Source organism: Neopelma chrysocephalum, unplaced genomic scaffold (genome assembly GCF_003984885.1).
Source record: "Neopelma chrysocephalum unplaced genomic scaffold, ASM398488v2 Primary Assembly neopelma1_80b, whole genome shotgun sequence".
NCBI classification, from domain to species: Eukaryota; Metazoa; Chordata; class Aves; order Passeriformes; family Pipridae; genus Neopelma; species Neopelma chrysocephalum.
Genome location: NW_020897742.1, coordinates 411,024 through 432,353, shown reverse-complemented (window position 1 = coordinate 432,353; position 21,330 = coordinate 411,024). Strand labels below are relative to the sequence as shown.

The following is a 21,330-nucleotide window of genomic DNA, read 5'->3' as shown; positions in this document are numbered from 1 at the left end:
CCACATACCTTTTCTCTGAGACACAATTATCAAAGGAAGATGCTTGAACACATAGTGTAGGTATGACTGTGTGCTTGTTTTCTCCTTTGCCACCGGAAACTGACATAAATTAATAGGAACTCAAGCAACAAACTATAGGACTTCTATCAGAAATCCACATTATCAATCAGGAGATTGATTGTGTCAGGCACAGAGTACTGCAGTGGAGTGACTGTCATTATGTTCAGTTTGTACAACATAAATGGGGCTGTCTGGGTTGGCACTAAGAACCCTCCCTGCCCATCCTTCTTCCAGGCTCTGTACTGTCCAACAGAGAGCCTCCCACACAGACCAACACATCCAGAGATCCATGAAAGGTACAGGACCTCGCTGCAAACCCAGGTACTCTGGCACATCTGTTCGAACAATTAGTAGGTAAAGTTTAACTGATAGAAGACAGAGCCCAACTGGAAATGTAGGAATGTGTTTTTATTACTATTAATGCAATCAAAACTTCCTTCTTGCTATTATTACTGTGTTAGCATGTCAATTCTATTCCAAATTGTTTTGAACTGCTAACTTACCAAAATACCTGGAGTATAGCACAATTCACGTTCTGGTTTTCATTCTAAACTTAACATAATTTATCTGAAATTACTCCCCTTCTTAAATTTGTTTCTCTTTCTAGAATGTGCAAAATACGCATACAATATGCACTAGAGGAACATTAATCTTTCTTTTTATGCCCAAAAAAGTGCTGAAATTCTTCGCATAAAGTAACTTCTATATGTCGTTGTAGGTTGAAGACTCTTTTCTGAATTTACCAATATTCCAATTTAGCTGACAGAGTCTATACAGCTGGTTAAATCATAGCTTTAAAAAAACAGATGCAAAGAACCCTTTGTGAAACTGATTACTGATTTATATTTGCCATCCAGTATGAATGAAATGCAAAAAGTAGGCAGACATAAGTCACATAAACTAGATTGTAAAAAGAGTGTTTCAATCACATGAGAAATCACGTTAGTAGAACAGGTCAGTTTTCTTAAGAAATATATATCCTTTGGGAAAATATTTTGTTAATTTCCCCCTATGATTTTTTTTTGATTGACTATTTGAGATTTTCCTGTACCCACAGTCCTAATTTCAGAAAAGATCAGACCTGTTATTCTGAAAAAACTTATGCTTTAACATTAAGCTTTTTGTCCACAAAACTAAATCAACATTTACTAAATGAGAAAAATACAAAAGATAGTTTTAACACAGAAAAGGTGCTCACCAATGCAGTCGACGCTGAAGAGATTTATGGAGGTTGTTATGGAAGATTCATCACAGGTCTTCATTCCTCGCAGTGCGAACCGCACCAGGGAGGCCTTGACACCCTCAGGCAGGAAGGACAGCAGGTAGACGGGCATGTACAGAGCGTAGCGGAGCTTGCACAGCAGCGGGGTCATGAGCTTCCCCTGTGGGGACTGAGCCATGCGCTCGATCGTTGGGAACAGCAGCACAGAGCGAAGAACCTGCCAGGACACGAGAAAGCCACTGTCAGAGGAGTCCTGCAGCACCACAGCCCAGCCCGGGAGGCTGAGTTTGGAAACGAGTCCCCCACTTGAAATGAAATGGGGTTTCCAGGCGTGTTGCACCTCAGACACGCAGGCAGGATTTGTGGAGTGTCCATGTTAAATTTTTTAAAAGATGAAGCAAACAAGTACATGGTTATGAAATGCTCAGTTTTATGATAAGACAGCGAAGAACTTCAGAGGTGAGTCTTTTGGGGATCATGATGTACCTGGAAGCACCAGCAATGCTGGTTCCAGCAGGAGTAACCCCAGCAGAGGGCAGCAGGCAGGAGCCCTCCGCTCAGTCCTGGCGGGCTTTACATGTCAGGAAAAGTACATTGCTTTTTATTTCTGGTAAACTATTTCCTCCAAGTAAACCAACCAAATTAAAATGCATCAGCTACTGTGATGGTAACTTCACAGTTTGACAACACACAGGGTTTTCAGTTTGCAGTTCAATACAGGTAAACTTGGTCAGCACAAGCATAAAAGCACACAGCCCTTTCACTGTGGTGCGTACACTGGCACATAATATTGCTTTTTGTATGTTATAATGAAATAGACATATTCTATAGCTGGTAATCAGTTTATGTTGTGATAATAGAATACACTGTAGCCTTAAAATACAAAGAAATTTATTAAAAACCCATCCACACTAATCAAAAATGAATTAATATACCTACTCTCAGCTATATTGCAATGTTAAGATCAAGCAAATATTCTAAAAGGATAACTGCAACATTTTTGCAGAAGTAAAAATATATTGTAATAATTCACAAAGGAATAACCATCAAACACACACACAGTACCTAACAGAAGTATCAACAAAGTAAAGTAAGAGAGATTCTGGATATTGCATTTGCAGATAATTAGGTATAAACAGCTGGGCTTTCTTGGTGACTCAAGATAAATAAAACTGATGTAGTTACATATGCCTGCTCTACTGCACATGTCATTCTATATATTGCGCAAATTAGATTAATATTTTTATAAAAAAATATTTAAAAATAATTGTCTTTACTTTCAGATGAGACTCAGCTAATATATGCCACTACACCTGTGTGCAGCACCCCTGGTCTCAGTGGCTCTCCAATGGAAGGCAAGGCATGTCACTAAGAGATGCTTACAAGATCTCGGCATTATAACACAGTAAACAGCAAAACATTCAGGAAATATGATAAAATAACAGCATCTTTAGGTTGGAAAAGGCCCTTAAGATCATCAAGTCCAACTGTTAACCTGGTACTGCCACATCCACCACTAAATCAAGTGCCTCATCTATACATCATTTAAATATCTCCAGGGATGTTGAATCAACCACTTCCTGGGGCAGCCTGCCCCAGTGCTTGACAACCCTTTCCGTGAAGGAATTTTTCCCAATATCCAATCTAAACCTTCCCTGGCACAACTTCAAGCCATTTTCTCTTGTCCTATAACTTGTTCCTTGGGAAAAGAGACTGACTCCCACCTGGTTACAATCTCCTTTCAGGTATTTGTAGAGAGCAATAAGGTCCCCCTGAGCCTCCTTTTCTCCACTCAGCTCCCTCAGGTGCTTCTGATCAGACGTGTACTCCAGACCCTTCACCAGCTCTGCTGCCCTTCCCTGGACACCCTCCAGTACCTTAATGTCTTTCTTGTAGTAAGAGGCTCAAAACACAGGATTCCAGGTGTGGCCTCATCAGTGCCAAGTACAGGGGACAATCACTGCCCTCGTCCTGCTGTCTACACACATCTGTGTGTCTAAGTTGTGTAGCAGATCACCAACCATTTCCTCTCAGATTACTGGGGCTTCAGTCTGCTTACCATTCCTGTCTTCCAGCTCAGGGGCCTGGATACCTGGAGAACAACTGGTCAGAGTAAGGTATTGATCTGCTGGCTCTTCCTGTTTCTTCCCTCATGATTCCCTGCAGCTGGAAGACAGAGGAGAACACAACTTGTGCTCCTGATTCCCTAACCAGTTGTCCCATGGCCCTGAAGTCTCTCTTGGTTTCCCTCAGACTGCTTGTTGCAACTTCATTGCTGCCTAGGTGAAAAATCAATAGTGGATAATAATCCAAGAGCCATATCAGAGTGGAAAGCTTTCTCTTCCCATCTTTAACCTGGGACCCAGGGAGGCAGCAGGTTTCTGTAAGAAGTGGGTCCTTCTGTTCCCTTCAGAAGGAGTCTCCTATGAAAATGACCCATCTTTTTTCTTACAGAAGCAGTTTTGATGAGGGGTGCAGGGTGACAACCTCAGCGACACCTCCAAGCCAGGTGAACCATTATCCTGATTACTGTACTTGCAGAGCCTCACATCTGTTATTCTACATCACCTGGAGAGGTGGGGCAGTCTCAGAGGAGACACACCAGCTGTGCCAGGCAGGAACTTGTTGCCATTGCCCTGTCCCTTAAGTCACTGTGTTCAGCCAGGCAGAGAGAGGGCAGGGAATTCTCTATGTCATGCATCCATCATCAGAAACTTGCCATACTGTACTTTTTACACTATTTTAAAAGCAGACTTTGAAAGAGCTATTTATATAAAACATAGAATTATTTTAAGAAATCCTTCTACTTTCCAGCTGATCCTACTTTGGTTTGAGACAAAGAAAAATACCTTCTCAGGGAAATCAATCCTGGGCCTCTTTTCATTAAAGGAAACCAGCAGCTGAAGTATAGGAATGCAAAACTTGTACTAAATTATATGGTAGTTTTGTGATACTTCAGCTAGGAGCTGAACCCAAACTGTTGTGATCTAAAGCAGATTTGACCTGTGTTCCCAGGCACACTCTAATCCCTTGACATTGCAGTTTATAGATATAGGATTAGTTGCTTGGAGGGCTGCACTAACCACTGGGGAAGCTGCTAAACCTGGGAGGAAAAGGACAAACCAAGAAAGTTGTTCCAATGTCCTATGGATTCCTGCATTTTGTAATGGCACACTTATTTAAAAGATGGTAGTAAGATGGAGGATAATTTAATTTTTTTAAAAATATTTTTCTCTTAATAGAGAAATGTAAAATTTGTATTTTTCAAACACTTACCAACTATTTCTTACTTTACTGCTACATTCTCAAGCCAGGATTTTGAAATGTGCATTTCACTGTAGAATTGCTTAAAGATGTAGTTCAACTTCTTTGCAACAGAACTGCAGATACAACAGATTTAACCCGTTTTATTATAATGATGCATATGACCATAAAAAATATGTCATATTTGTTTCTTGAAATAAGTGAAGTAGAAATATCCAGGTAAAATGAAGAAAATAATTAAGATGCAAATGGTCAACATCAGTTAACAGTTTTTTTTATCTTTTAAATGCCTGGATCTTATCTATATGAATTAACACCAGCTGAAATCAGGGAGATGGCACAGAATTATATTCAAGTTAAAACTTTCAGAATTATTATAAGACCAGTGAAAATATAATTAGAGAGAGAAATCCAGATTCACCTGGTTTAAACTACCCTCAATTCAATGTCCAGTGATTTTTATGTGTTAATCACATGGAAAAGCAGAGAACTGGGTGAACAGAGACACAGGTCACAGAGATTCGAGCGGATCTTGGGACCACAGAAAGTTGGCTGGTGAATCTACTGAAGGCAAACACACCCTGTGTCCAGGAGTTGCTGAGAGCTGTGGGTTGTATCACCTACCCCTGCCGTGCTTTGGTCTACCCACTAAAAATAGTACATATACTATGAAGTTATACTGGAATTGCCACTGTTGATTGTTATGACAATAAACAGTATTTGTAAATCTGTCACTCAATTTATTTACCAGTTGTTTATTTATCATGCTATTAAACTGCAAGATTTCAACACTCAGGATGACGCATATATCAAAGTTCAATGTTCAAGGCATAGATGCTCTTTAGGTTAGTCACTAAACAGCTGCTTCTATTTCATCATTAATTTTTAACTCTAAATTTCACAGGGCTCAAGACCTGAATGGTTCAAGCATCTATAATACGATTCAGTGTCTCAGAAGTTGTACATCTTGTTAAGAACCAAAAGCTAACAGTACCTGCAAACTCTTCACATAATTCCTGCAGCTGCCATGGCAGCTCCTAGTCCCTAGTCAAGAAGTGTATTTATATATACACATACATATACGTGAAACTGCAAAAATTAAGTGGTGCATGGCCTGAGCATGCATCCAGAGAACAAACTGCCCTAACAGCCTAGAATGTTCTACCCTTTATTTCTTCAACACACACCACAGTAGGAAGGTGTAGGGACTTAAAGAATTTCCCTCCTGCCACTGTTTATATACTTCGGTATTTAGAGCAATCAGTCCATCAACTTCAAGAATGTATGACCTGCACAGTAAATTTTAGAACACAGAGGGAATAGAAACTACTTATTTTATGGGAAAAGTGAGCTTTCAAAGCAAAGATTATTAAATACCCATTCCCTGAAAGCATGGCATTGACCAAGGTGCTTTGTTTAGGAAGGATCCCTAAATGAATGTGATTCACTTCCATGTGATTACTCCTTCATATAAATATTAAAAATAGAACAAAGGCTTCCTCAAAACTATCTAAGTAAAGAACATGTACATTCCTGTACATCTAGGCTTTGTATTCAGCTTTTAACCTATCTAAAACAAGATGACAAGGTGACAACTGAGTACCTTCAAGACTTCACTGGATAATGGTTACGTCAACGTGGTTTTGGATTTACAGAAATAGTTGGAAGTTTTCTTGTTTTGATTAAAATGAGAACATAGTACAAAAAGCCTAACAACTAAATTTACAGTAAGTTGATGTTTATCACTGCACAATTTAATAGTCTCAACCACACCATCAAAGGATTTCTGTGAAGTGTTTAAATGGTTTCCTTACAAAAATACTAAAAGTATGCAAATCATATAAAGCAAAAAAAAACCCTGCACAGTAATATTTTTCATTAGTGCCCTCTACTGAAAGGGTTGAAATATATTCATCAGCTATGATTTAAAGTTTGAGTGGGTAATATTAAATGTACAGGGCCTGGTAAATGACAGTGCTGAGGAAGTAAAACCATACTTAAAAACTAGATGCCATTCACAACCAGTATACCAAAAAAGTGACTCGATTTTCAGAGCAGCTAAGTCCTTTGATGACAACAAGATGGGCTTGGTACTTTTGAAATCAGCCAGTTTTGATTACACAAGAAATGCTGGTTACAGACTCAGGTACCCCAGGTGTGTGCCTTCCTGAGCTCACACAGCCGAGGGGCTGAGAGGGCCCTCACTGTGCCACCTGCTCTTAATACAGAGAGACATTTTGATAAGAGAAGTAAAATGGGAGAGAAAAGCAGGGAGGATGTGAGAAGGCAGACGACTGACAGAAAGGAGCAGGAGCCATTCCAAAGATTTGTTTCAGAAGAGATCCCAAGTAGGTGAATTCATTAATTAACAGCCAGGCTTCCTCAGTCCTTTGGCTCTCAACGGAGAGACCACCCCTGCCCATGACAGCCCACAGGTATGCTCAGATATCTCTACCAGAGTTGTAAAATAACAAGACTCTGACACACTGAAGAAAATACCAGAAAGTGAAACTTCCTCAGAAATAACCCACTGATTCACTCTGCTTTAATGGCAGAAGCAGAAGTCGCTGGGAGCTCACATTGGATTTGCACGGGGATGGACCCATCGCACGGCCCAATGGTCAGTAACAAAGCACTCAAGCACAGCTCTGCAGCTCACCCGCAGCCCCACAGCCACAGCACCACTGTGTGCATGGCTTCAAATCACAGGGCTGGGAAGTTTTATTTAAAATTCCTTCAAAACCCTGAGAAAAGCAAAAGCTGCTTCTCTGTCGAAAGCAGCACTTCTTTTGATATATATTAGTTCATCACACGTATTAGTTTGTTATTCCTCTGTTGTGTTGGCAGAGGAAAAGCTATTATCTGTCAGGTGAAACCTAGTAAATTTTTCAAAGATAACATAATGATGCACTTAGTGGTAATCTACAGTCTACCCTTGACACGGAATGCCACATTAATCACAATTTCTTCTACTCAGTATGCAGAAATCTGGAGGCAAAACAACGAGGATCAGGGAAATATTCCCTCCTTTATTGCCACAGCTGTGCTGAGCAGATTTCCAAGAAAACACTCAGGACAAACCAGACAGTGTTGGCTTCGGCTGTCCTCTCACTAGAGCAGGACTTGCTGGGCTTGCCCCTTCACTGTGGTCAGTCATGAATTATACACAATATAATATAATAAATATTCTACTATATATAATATAGTAGAATACTATGTAGTATATAAATATAATAAAATATATATAATATAGAGTTCTATTTAAAAATCTTGAATAATTTCTTCTTTGGCTGTTCAAGATGCCACTTGGTTTGCTGCACCAGCAAGCTGTCTGTCACAGCTCAATATCAACAAACCCACACGATTTCATGACAGCAAAAGAACCAAAGAACGAACACAAGTGACAAAAAATTGTTTTTCTCCTGGTGTGAAGTCAGACCATACTGTGTGCACTTTCTTCTATTCTACTTTATGGATCTACTGTGATTCTAAACAAATATTTGAACATATTAAGTAGGTAACAAAACAAGTATCTGAAACACAGTTAATAGAGAACCTTATAACTGATAATTTCAAAGTGCTTTGTAAGAACTAAGCTTTTTATGGACAAATAAACTGAAGTTAGATGACTCCACATAAAAATATACATTGTGAAAGCAGGAATATTTAAAACTACTTTGTGGTAATTCACAATACTCTGCTCTAACCAAAGCTTACTTTTCTGGGTAACCAAACTGTTTCCGTAAAACAAAGCGGTAAAATATGCAAATAAGCAATATTTTGCAGAAAATGTTGTATTTTTTATTACAACAAATGTCGTGGTGGTTTAGTTCCTTAGTAGCTGCTTAGTGAAAGGGAATCTTCTGTTATCATCTTCTATAGCCTGCTCCCAACATACAGGGTGCTATAGAACAAGGCAGGGGCATGTGCATTTGATTTTACACTTTCAACCTAAATTTTCTACATTTCCTATTCCTTAGTTCCCAAATTTTCCCTTTGGCATCAGATGCATTTAATTTTTTCTATTCCTTTCATTCCCTACTTCTCATTTTATTACGTATAATCTGCAAGACTATGTGACGGAAGGATTTTTTAATTTTCAATAAAAAGCCTTTGTATATGAAGGACATAATTTGCTCCCTGCAGAGCTGAGTTTGTTTTCCAAACAAAAGCACAGTTAGTGTATGCAACTCTGTGAACCTGCTGTTAAAACTCTAAATAATACACTTAAATTTTCCCTGATGGGCTGAATGAATTCTTGCTCCGTAAGAAAAGCAAACTTTTTGAGTGCCACTAACAGCATCATGGTGATGTTTGTCAGCTCAGATTCACTAAGGGGTATTTGAATTTTCACAGTTTGAGAATAGATTGGAACTAGGATCAAGGAGTGACCACAGGACCTTTTGGTAGAATTGTCACAGGCATACTGAGGATCCAGCTAGGGATCAAGTTCTTTAGGGGAACCAACACATGCAGGGCTGTGAAGGCACATGGAGGATGCACAGACACTCACAGGCAGAATTTCTCTCACAGTGTCTGAAGAAATTACGGTTCAGTTGAGCAGAACTACTTAATGCCATCTTTAAACATACAATGACCCAGTCAGCTTTCTCATGTAGGTGAGACCACAGTAGTGTAAATGCAACAAGACAAAAGCAGGGAGCAATGTGCTTAAAGATGAACATGATTTACAGCCAGGATGTTGTTTTCCTTTTATATAGGCGCAGATGCATCCAAACAGTAGCGCCAAAGACACAAAACACAAGTATATAAACACTGAATGCACTTTTAAGGACTGAGCAAGAAAATGTGCAAGCAGTCCATAGATCCACTTACCAAATAAACCTTGGACTGAATTTTGCTTGACAACATCAGTGCCGTTCCCTCTAAGGCGCTGGGCCTCGGTTCTGCCTTGGGCATGTGCCAAGTCCAACATATGCACAAATGCACACACACACGTGCACATAACGACCAGGTACATGCTTCTAATTCTTCACTGAATAAATACAGCAATACCTAGGGATCTCCATCCAGCACTCTGGCTACATGAATATTAATGACATCTTACACTAAAAGAGCAAATTCATAAATAGAGTAAAGTATGCACATATGCACCGAGCTGAGCTACGCCAGAACAGCAGTATGGCAAACAGTTCTCTTTGTCAGTGCAGCAATAATCTAAGCTTTATCACATCAGAGGCACTGATTTTTGATAATCCTGCACGGGTTTTTTTCCCCTTGTATGTCTTCTGTAAATAGAAAGAGGTGAAACTAGTAGAAAATTTTTATCACCTAAAATGTGATAAAAATTTTGTCTACCAATTCGCATTGTAGCCTCAGTACTGGTAAGTGGAACTGGGCTACGACCTAAGCTCCAGGACCAAGACCTTTTAGTATGTTCTCTGCCATGATTTTAACTAAAGCCAGATTTCCTGAGATGACATCTGGGCACAGGTTAGAAAATAGCACACACCAAGGACTCTCCCAAATACAGAATGTGTATGAAGTGATCATGTTTGGAGCTAGGAGGAAAGGAGGAAGTTTCACTGTTGGAAACTAAGCTGTACTTTGCCGCTTGCTGTCAAGAGCCACAGGATGGGTCCTGGTTTGTTTTATACAGAAAAATAATTTAAACACTAGTTTTAGCACATCTGCCTCATTCAATCAGAAATACCTTGAACTGTTCAGAGAGATTTAATAATCAATTTTGCCTACATGACATTCTAAATATGTGTGTCATCTTTGGCAATTACATACAGATCCTCCCTCTGTTATCAAGAGATCATTCATCAGATGTTCAGCAAGGAAAGAACAGCCAGTCACTAACTCCATATGTCTTTACATACAGAGGTGTTAATGGTATCTGCTGAAATTGCACCATGAAATGGTGGGAAAATAACTGAGAATAAACCTTTGCATTTTTCAGAGTTCATTTTGGCTTACTGTTATCCAAGTTCACTAACTGGTTCTTAGCTGAGGTGCCTGAGTTAGGAATTAAATCACCCCAAGGCTCCCAACTGAAGTCAGTCATGGACAGATCCTCAGATGGCAAATGAATTAAAACCACTCTCTAATAGAATCTTCTGCTTCCCACTAACTACAGAGGACCTAAGAGACTTCTAATTAGGAGCTTCATAATATAGAACAAAATGAGACTCCTCTTCCAAGGGAGAAGTAGCAGAGCACACTTTCAAATAAATACTTTGAGGGAAACAAATGCTACTGTTAAGCAGTATTTGAGCAAGTGTTCTCTAAAGAGGCCCATTCGTAGCAGTGTATTAGCTCCAGCACCAAAACTACTACGTAAATATATTGGTACCCCTTAACATGGCAATGTAAAAAGGCCAGAATTTAGTATTGAGTTCTGTAAAAGCAGAAGATATGCACTAATTCCAATATTTGGTCAATGTTTCAAGATCTGATTTTCAAATTACAGACAGGTAGTATAAGAGAAGAAGCTAGAGGTACTTCATACTGATTGTCACTACCTCTTTTGTAGCTAGACTGCAGTTTCCATGGACATTGTGCTTCAGTACATACCAAACCACCTTTCTGAGATCCAACTTGGGTATCTGCTTTATGATGCTTAAGGCAATTTTTCCAAGCAGAAGTATAGAAAAAACCCCACTTACAAACAAAACGCCCAAAACAACACCCACCTTCACCCCACCCCCCAAACTGGAAAGAGATGGTATAATTATGAGGTTCTGTTAAATTTGGTATTTTAAATATTCATCTCACTGAACCAACTCAGAAGCTACTACTATCCTTAAATATGCCCAGGAAAAATAATCTAAAGCATGAATGAGTAGGAAAAAACCAGGCAAGTAATTCAGCTGCAAGGACATGTGGGAGATGGTGATATGCAAGTGTGCAACACAATATGGTGCAGATAGCAAATGAGAGAGAAGCTCTGCAACTTCATGTTTGTTACACACAGTGAGGAAACACAACACAAATGTCAGAGGAAGCTCTGCCTCTGGGAGACAAGGCAGATTGCATTCTGTGCTCTACATCCTAAAAGGAAAGATTTCAGCCAAAAGAAAGCTGCAAATACAGCCTAAAATTAACAAGGGGATTGAATGATAAAATCTTTGAAGGAAATATATATAGAGAAAAACTATGAATAGCTTGGCAAAATGGGAGCAAAAAGGTAATGACGTGGAGAATTGTAACTACGCAAATTTTTAAGGGCTATAAATGCAAAGGATGTGAAATAATATTTTGTGTGGAACGAGTGACATAAGTAGATTGTGACAGAAAGAAATGAAAAAATTGAAATGCTAAAGCAGGTATCAGAAGTCTGTATTGACATAAATTTTTATGCTGCACCAAGCTATCGGGTCCCAGCTGAAGAACCATTACCAACAGGGACAGTGCAAGAGAGAGAAATGCCACCTTACATGGATGTGACAGAGAGCCCTGATTTCCCAAACTGCAATATTGTGTCAGGAGATGTAAAAAAAATAGTTAACATAAGGTTTGATAATCTTATTTATATATTCAACTTCTCTCCTGTAACTACGTTGTCCTGGGACTATGGCATATTACATACACTGACTAAACCAATGATCCAGGAAGAATGAAAAGCAAATGCATTGACTCAAAACGTGGGTTCTTTCTATCCTTTGTTTTGTGTAAATGTTAACCACACTCAAAAATTAAAAATTTAAAGCATGTTTCAGCTATACAGCAAGCTGGCAGAATATTTGCAGAGTGGCTATGTCCAGGAAAGAATATATCTTTTAGGGAGGAGAAAACCAATCAAACATTATATCAAAGGTTTTACCCCTCCTCCGAAAAAAAAATCAGAAAAAAACCTGAAGTAGAGAACTCTATGGAAAAAATATTTCTCTCTAATTCGAAGAATTCTGTTAATAAGATGAGCTTTTCAACACTCAAGCACAAGACTGATCATTAAACCCAGTCCAAAACTGTTCTGCATTTCCTTTCCATCAAGCTGTAAGAAATCCTCCAGAGCCCAATGATAAATTTTTATGATGCTTTGGAAGAAGATCCAAATCCCCCAAACTGAAGATCCAGCACAGGATGATAAGATGGCAGACTCACAGCACTACCACTGTCTTGGGCCCCCTTTTCTGATATGGAACTCATAAAATAAAAATGGAGAATACTTTTGTGATTTCAAATCTTTGATGAATTTTACTGCGAGCATGTAAACAAGGTTTCCAGTGTTATGGGGAACACTGTATATACTGTCTACCTGTGGTCAATCTTTACTGCTTCCAAGGAAGGCAAATGAGGGCACAGAAGCTATACCTCAAGTCAGGGCAAAAAATATTTGTTGGATAACTATGGGAAAGTCCATAAACAGGAGTTTAGGTACTGAAATATTATGCATACTTTATACTAATGATTGAATTTCATACACATATATATATATGAATAACAATAACAATATTTACCTGTGCAAAAATGACAGCCACCAGAACAAATGTACTCTCTTAGCTTTTTTTATACTCCATTAACTACTCACATTCACTAAAAACAATATAGTTTTCTTATCTGTAACTTATTTTGATGATTACTTCAGATTTAATATTTTCATGTCCAGAAATCCATTTCAAATTTCTGAATTTATTTATATCTATCTGATCCCATATAAATATTGTATTTTAATATAACACAATAGATAATCACATAACAATTTCATTTTTCTCTGTATTTATTCCTATCAATGTTTATAGAAGGCACTCATATACACATAATGAGGTTAAACAAGCCAAGATACCCTGAGCTCCTCCCATTATTTAGGTTCCTTATTATCTTCCTAGGCTTTCCCTCTACTTATTTCAGCCTGAATTCCTCTTTCTTCATTACAGTTGGCTGGAAATGACCTTGTATGATACTATTTACGCATTTCTGTCCTATAAACTATATTACACTGGACTAAAATGTGACATGTATCATTCATCTTCCCAAGAGCACTGATGGAGACCCTTAGCCCTTTATTTATACTTTGTTACTCCACACACGCAGTGGGAAAAACAGGGTCCTCTTAAACCTTATCTGTGCAAATATGACTTGTGAGATGTATAAGAAACAGTAAGTGGAGAGTACATGAAGAAAACACTTTTTAGTCCCACTCCTGCACACCCAGACTTCTAATTCTTACAATATGTGTACAGCAGACAAGGCTGCCTCCTTAAAGACATCTGCTGATGCAGATGACTTCTCAACATTCTCACCCATGCTCCTTGGCCTGATTGTCACTCAAAGGTCAAACTAGACCACAGTCAGCAAGAGAGGCACAGGAGAAGTGGTAGCCAAGCTCTAATCAATGTGTCCTCTAGAGATCTGCAAAGCAGCTAGAAATTCATAACATACTTTTAACAAAATAATATTGCCTTACTATTGTGCTGCATCAGATCCTAAGCTCAGCTTGGCTGTGTGACAAGGGCTGTCTCCTGTCCGAATGCTGTTTTCCATTTATCTTTGATGTCAGGAATGTCTCTGCCTCTTGGTATCTGGTGTATTCTCCTTTGTTCATACTTAACTTTATGTTTTTACAGATAAAATTACTTATAGCATACTCTGTTAGACTGGGATATTCAATTCAGTGTGAGGAAGAGACCACTCTCCTTTCTCTGTGACCACAGGGACAACCCACACAGCCCTTTCTCACCTCCAAAAAACTTCACTATTCACTGACCTTAGGGGAGCTGGTCAACTTAGATAGGTCTCCATCACTTTGAATTATGAAAGAGAGAACTCCAGAGCCTACAACAGGCTGGCTGTAGGGTAACATAAATTCAAACAACCACGTATTCCATGTTTTTAGCTATTCCTATTTGGATACAGCATCAGCTGTATCAGTTCTTCAGGAAATAGTATACCTAGATATATACTTCCTGGAAGGTTTCTCTAAGAAACAACATACAAATCTTCCTGAACACCTCAGAAATGTATTGTTTCCAAACATTTCAACAGTATTAACTTCATTCAAGATACAGGGTAATGAAAGATACAGGGCACGCTGAGACTCATCTTGTAAAGTTGTGCACGATCTTCACAACTTCAGAGTGTTCTACCGTGGTACCAACTGTTGCAAAATGTAAGGTCATACTAAGATTTTTTTTTTTAAGGGAATATTAAAGTTGTATGGACAATGTTGTCCTCAGTGATATCAGAAAAAGTCACTATTTGCAAATGAAACATAAATATATGTAAGCCAAGCAACAGTTAATGAAATCTAAGGGAAAACTCCCTTTTTTGTGTAAGCTGGTTAGTATTCTCAACCATCAGTTTTCTTGTATCACCCCTTTTGAAGTTGTCAAATGTAACACAATGAATCACAACAAACTGACTTTTAATCTTATAAGTTAACTTATAGTTACTTCCATTCAATATATCCAATATTATCATATAAATGACACTTCCTTCAACATCTGAATTTGACCCACTATGTTCAAATATATATAAAGTCCACACTTTTCAAATAGATTAAAACCTCAGCTTATTTTTTTACTATTTTCTTTCAGCATCTACCTGATGATATAAATAGCAGGCAATATTCTCATCTGTTTAAAATACTCAACAGTTGATCACATGGTTTTTCCATGTCCTGGCACCTTCTTTATTTAACATATATGATCCAATTTTATTTGAAGTACATCTTTAAGACCCCAAGCCTCCAGTGCTTTCTGGCAGTTCCACTTGGATGGAAACAAAATTGAAGGACCAGCATTTTTGTTAATGTATTTGTATTTCAAACTGTAATCTCCAGTGTAACGACAAATACAGTGGTAGGTACAATGATTACATCCTTAGGTATATAGACCTGAGTGTCATTTGCACCAAGGTGAGGTGTGACTAAATTTATGTCTACTTCAAGGTCACTTTCCACTGACTTAGCATAAATTTGATTCTGTGCCTTATAGGTCGCATCCAAACTCATTGGACCAGCCATATGAAGAGCCCTGTTAAAACATGAATCACAATCAGGCTTCTACAGTATTAACTTTTGTGTTGTATTATTAGGAGACTACTAGAAGTTGCCCTTCAGAGTTTAATTATAAAAGGAACTAAAATGGGACGAAACCAACTGAGGATATATCTTTCCGTAGCAAGAAAGTGAGAAGCATGGAAATCTTGGTAGTATCCACCTTCAGCTGGTAAGAGTAAGAAATCAACTTTGTCAACAGTGGTCACAAGCAGAGTAATTAAAAAGGTAGACCCCCCAATGAGACTTCACTGTGTCCAGTACCCTACTGAATACTTCTGGTCCTCTGTGATTCCACCTACTGCACGGTGGGGGTGTGATCTTGCTCCTGTTGAAACCAGTGGCAAAATTTTCATCAATTTAATACATCTTACTTCTGCCCCATGAATAAATTCTGATTTAAGGATTTATTTTTCAGTTATTAAATGTGACAATCTACAGTCAATGTAGATCTCACCAAAGACAATATTCCCAGACAATAGAAACCAGGACTCTCTTATCTATTCTTGGACAGACCATGGTTGCCATAAAACACCGATCATGATAGAGATTAACCTCTCGGAATGACAAATAGATGGATACTTTTCACAATTCCCTTTGAAATCAATATGCTTTCAATCACACCTTTCAAAAGCTGTCAGTATTCTCCCTGTACCTGACTTCCAATGCTGAAACCTGTTTGATAGTAACAGGAGAGGGACCATCTCTACCTCACCTTACAAGTGGGTCACAGCACAGGAAAAAATTATCTGTTGTTTCACATTACTTGAAATATTTTCCAGTAAGAAATACTCCTAGAATTTTTCCAGCTGAAGCCCAGAATTCTGCTAAATACACAAAAGACTCAGAAGTGTTCTCTACAGACACTGCAAACTATTTTTCAACAGGTCAGCTCTACATACTGAACTATTTGCAAATTATTAAAAATATAAAAAATATTAAACACACAGACTGTTCATTACATTTACAAGTCTCACAGGGCTGAAATGCAAATTACTCTGTACTACAAATATTTGGGTAACTGAAAACTTGCCCAAAATGTTTGAATTAAAAAAAAAGAAAAAAAGAAAAAGCCTTTTTATGGGTTAAGGTAATAATGAGAAAACTGTTCTCCCAAAAATCTGTATCTTATTGTTGGACCGAAAATAGTTTAATAGAGAAAATATTCATTGACAGGGCAGTATTTTACATAGAGAATTAAGTCCCATCAAAGTGGGCAATGTCATTCCATCTACAAGGGAAGTGCCAAAGGAGACGGCCAAAATTTGCAACGGTGTGATAATACCAGCAGGGATGGATTTGTTGCTATTATGATTAAAGCATATAAACAGAAGAAGATTAGGAGGGGTGAGAGTGAAAAGAGAGGAAGAATAGTTTATTGGTTGGAAGAAGGGCTGGGAGAAGCTTATGTTGGAATGCAGTGTCACAGTTACACACCATAAAGCTTTCAGTTGCTCCCATTACATGAATGTCAGAACACAGCTGCCACTTTCCAGGAGAAATTCTTTCCTTTTTCATTTTGGAAGTACAGGGTGGGTTTTTTTTTTTTCAGTGTAGCACTCCCATGAGATCACTGCATTGCATCTGCAGGTACCCTTACAGCACATGGACTGGAAAATGTGATCCTTGTAGACATGCTCTGGGACATTCACCACTTAGGATGAACCAGCAATATGTCTTTAAATTGGAGAGGTGGCTCAACCTACACAAAGCATTAAGAATCAGATTTTGTGTTGCCTTGAATCAGCTGCTTTCACAATCATCAATGTACAGCCATAACTACTAATAAATCTCAATGACAATCCACTCAGTTTAAGGAAGTGTAGCTGAACAAGGTAAATGAGAAACCAGCCTTACAATTATAATCTCATTTTGCCGATGAAAAGGAAAGGCCATAATTTTCCATCAGTGCCTTGAGATCCTTGGACTTCTATTTTTTAGTGCTCCACTCAAGGGATGTATTTTACCACTCACTGAAGTCAGCCCTCAAAAAGGCATCCAGTCAACCCAAGCCCATAACCCTTCTTGGCTCAAAGGGTTAGTAGTCAGACAAGGAAAGCTGAGCTGGCATTGAATGTTGGAAGGAGTTCATTCCACTACCATTTTAACCAACTAAAGTCGCTTAGTTAATGATGTGCTCGGGAGGAAGAAGAAGAACAGTCAGGTTCTGCCTTGTGGTATCAGTGAAGAACAGAATGACTGTCAGGAAGCATACACCGAGCAGAACTTTGTATTTTTGTCAAAGAAAGAAACCAGGAGTATTTGAGGTTCAAGATAGAACTTATATCCCAAAGTCTTGTCAGGATATCAGAAGAAGAGAATAAGAGAGAGGAGGGAGTGGGGAATTCTCTCAGTCGGCTCATTTTTCCATCCTTGCTTTGACCTTTCCAGAACTGTAAGCATTTTAAATAAGAAGGGGAAAATAAAAAAATTCCTTCCTTCACAATACTACAGAGTGCTGCTAGCTTTAATTACTATGACAAATGGAATATAGGCAGGAATCTGCTAAGAGAGCGAAATTATCATATCTAATTTATTACACAAATAAAACTGGTCATCGGGTAGTAAGGGCTTTAGTTCAACTGAGAACAAGAATTTGTAGAATATCTTTCAATTGCCCATGCCAGGTAAAAAGTCTGAACTCTGCCAGCTGCCATTAAAGGTCACAATTTAAATTATATTTATTGAGAACTGGGGATTTGTACCTTTCATCTCAGTAAAATATACCTACAGTAGTCATACTACTGTTCTAAAATAGAGAAGCAGAAATTCAATATTTTCAAGAACAATTAGGACTCAGTGAATTCTGCTCCTTAAACAGAACTATGCTTTGTTTTGGAATTTTAAATGGAGCGGAATGTTCTTAAAATTTTCCAGTGACTAGAAATGTTGTAACAAAGTTATTAGAAGCATATTTTCATTAACATCAATTGAAATTTCTTACAGGACTCCAAAATTAATAAGTTTATTAAATACATTTTTGTTCCTGGACTTGCGCTCATATGTATACTTAACACTGAATTCCACATGAAAGAGCAAACTCCAACGATTTTTTTTTACAAAATGCCACAGTTAAGTACACTTACATCCAAACAGTAGAAATCAAGTATTTAAAATATTTACACATTGAAATAAATAGAAATATTTTGAAGATAACCTCGGTCATAAGAGTACAGAGGGGGATTCTTAAGAAGAAATCTAGGGCCTGATTTAGTTGCTTAAATATAGACTTACAGTCACTGAACACATCCTCAGGTATCTGAAAAGATCCATACTGGCATTGGCAAAAACTCCCTAAATAATCAGCAATCACAGAAATAATAAAAAGATACAGGAAAAAATTCTCCAGTATTTGCCTGAACTTAATTTTATGGTGTATTAGAAATGTCCTAAATGCAGTGAATGCACTGTCTAAGCTCAGAGATATCATAACTGTTTTCTATAAAGTTTGTGTCTTTTTCTGATTCCTTTCACTCCTGCAATGAACTCTTCAAACAGGACACACCATTCTCAGGATAGAAGCCAATGCAGCAGAAGCAGCCCTAGACCTCAACATAAATCATGGGGAATGAACAATTAATAATATGGCAGAGTAGGAATATTGCAATTAAAAGACTGTCCTTTCTAAGTAACCTCTTCTAACTGGAAGATCCAAGACAAGTCCTTCCCCGCTTCCTGAGTAACTATCACATACAACACAGGCAGGAGCTGACAAAGCAGCTCAACTTCTTTGCTGAGGACTCAAGATTGACAAAAACCATCTATTTTAATATAGAGCTTCTAGGAACAGATATTGTTTACTAGAGTTAAAGCCATGCTTAAAGTTTAACTACATCTTTGCAAAGTCTATGTTCAAAAACTCCACAATATCCCTTCATCTGCTCCTTTCCTAAAAAAGTCTTTAATGTCCTAACTGACTGCTTTCTCCTTTTCTCTACTTAATATTAAAACAGCATGAAAACTGCAGATTTCTGGCTCTGTTTTCTTCTGTAAAAGCACATTAACTGCACTAAAAAAAACCCAAACAAAAAATTCAAGCTATGTGCGACATATACTGAATTCCAATCGTTTGGTCCAACTCTCCGAAGAGATGAGACTCTCGCTTCAAGTGCTATGCACACACATCTGCAGACAGGATTTCAAAAGATCTCACCATCCAGCATAAAAAGTTCTTTGGGAAGTGTGGCTTTTTAAATGGTGTTGAGCTCTTTTTAAAACATATGCCATAAATCCTAATTGTTTTTGAAACTCACTTCTTGTTGTATGTTCATGATTCTCTCATTTCTATCAAATCAGTTATTATAATATGAATCTAAATTCTGGAGATTCAAAAACCAAAATTTTATGAACAAACCTGTAAAAATTCCCAGCACTTAACAAATCCTGTTATTCTGCCATTTACCATTTTAGCCATCTTTTTATTTTTACTCCTTAATTTCCTTTTCATTCTGATGTTTTCCTTTGGATTCTTGATGAATGATCACAGATTCTGCTTTTCGTTTATTTTTCTTCCTCTTATGTTTGTACATTTGGCCACTTCAATGTCTTTTAACTTCCTAGAAAAAGATAATTTTTATAGGTTTATCTGAATTTTGACTACATACATCTGCAATCAGATGTGTCATTAGTAGTGAAACACAATGTTACTAAAAAACCCCAAGTCTTTTGAAATCAAAATTATTGTTCTTATGTTTTCCTACTTCGAATTACACCGACTAAAATCTCACTTTTCATATTGTTTCTATATTCCTCTCAGCAGTGGTGAGGAGAGGTAGAAGAGAATATGACTGGGGCCCTAAGGATTAGGGTCTGTCATCAAGCCAGTGAAAATAATGGTTGCTGGCAGTCTCTTGGGTGAGCTGACACTCTCAACTCCATTCCGCAGTTATCAGCCTTTCACCAATGGTGTTCCCAAGGTTTGTTGAGCTTTTAAATTCAGACTGGTGGCTTTTTATAGGTGTCTCAGTAAAAAAGCCAGGATCTCTCTAACAGCTCTTTGCCACGAACTCACCAACTGTTGCTCTTCTCTTTGCAGCCTCCCATCCTAAAGAGAGAACATTTTATGTTTGTCTTAGGTTTTCATATGAAGGTTGTTTTCATTTTTTTCCTTTTTAAAAAAAAACAACAAACCTCTCCACAAATCTTCACGGAAACTTCGATGCTTCAAAGATATGGTATTTTATTGATTTTTATTGATTTTATTTGGTTAGATTTAATAAATCACCTGCATTACTTCTCTCTTTCTCCAAGTAAGTGAGCTGCGAATGTTTGCACGTGCCCCAGGTTCATATTGCTGCTTTGCTGGCTGTTCCAGACAATATCAGACTTACTGATATTGCCTGAAGTGTCATTGAGAGTTGCAATGTGTATGCTGTCAACTAAAGCAAATTTTAGCCTAATTGCTGCCTCAGACCACCTGGGCTTCATTGTACATACTCCCAAAGACTTGATATATCAAGAACTGATAGAAAGAACTGCCAAAAAAAATTATATATATAATAGAAATAGTCCAACTCAGTGACCAACTTAAAACATCCATAAAGTTAATAAAGTTAAATTAACACACACACCTCGCTGAAGGCAGCTGAACTTAGGTTCATGTTTAAATCTGTGCAAAATTGTGTTAGAGGCTGTCTTTTTTGTTTCCTCAACATTTAAAGGGGGATGAAGGGTGGGTTTATATGAGCTCAATGCTGTTTGCTTCGTTTTTTAATATGTAGTCCATTTATCTGAGTGGATGGACTGAAGAAGAAGAAAAATATATCAGACTTGGTTTAGTTTTATATCATGGCCTAGAAATTCATAGCTCTCTTCACAAGAT

At 37.9% G+C, this 21,330-nt stretch overlaps 1 protein-coding gene across 3 annotated transcripts in view; it reads right to left on the bottom strand.

The window, feature by feature from the left end:
• Nucleotides 1–21,330, bottom strand: part of LDAH (lipid droplet associated hydrolase) — a 119,395-nt gene that overhangs the window by 37,533 nt on the left and 60,532 nt on the right. For all 3 annotated transcript variants that reach the window (XM_027690212.1, XM_027690211.1, XM_027690209.1), the window contains exon 5: nt 1,259–1,499. In XM_027690212.1, coding sequence (XP_027546013.1) covers nt 1,259–1,499 — 241 coding nt within the window. The remainder of the gene's footprint in view (nt 1–1,258; nt 1,500–21,330) is intronic.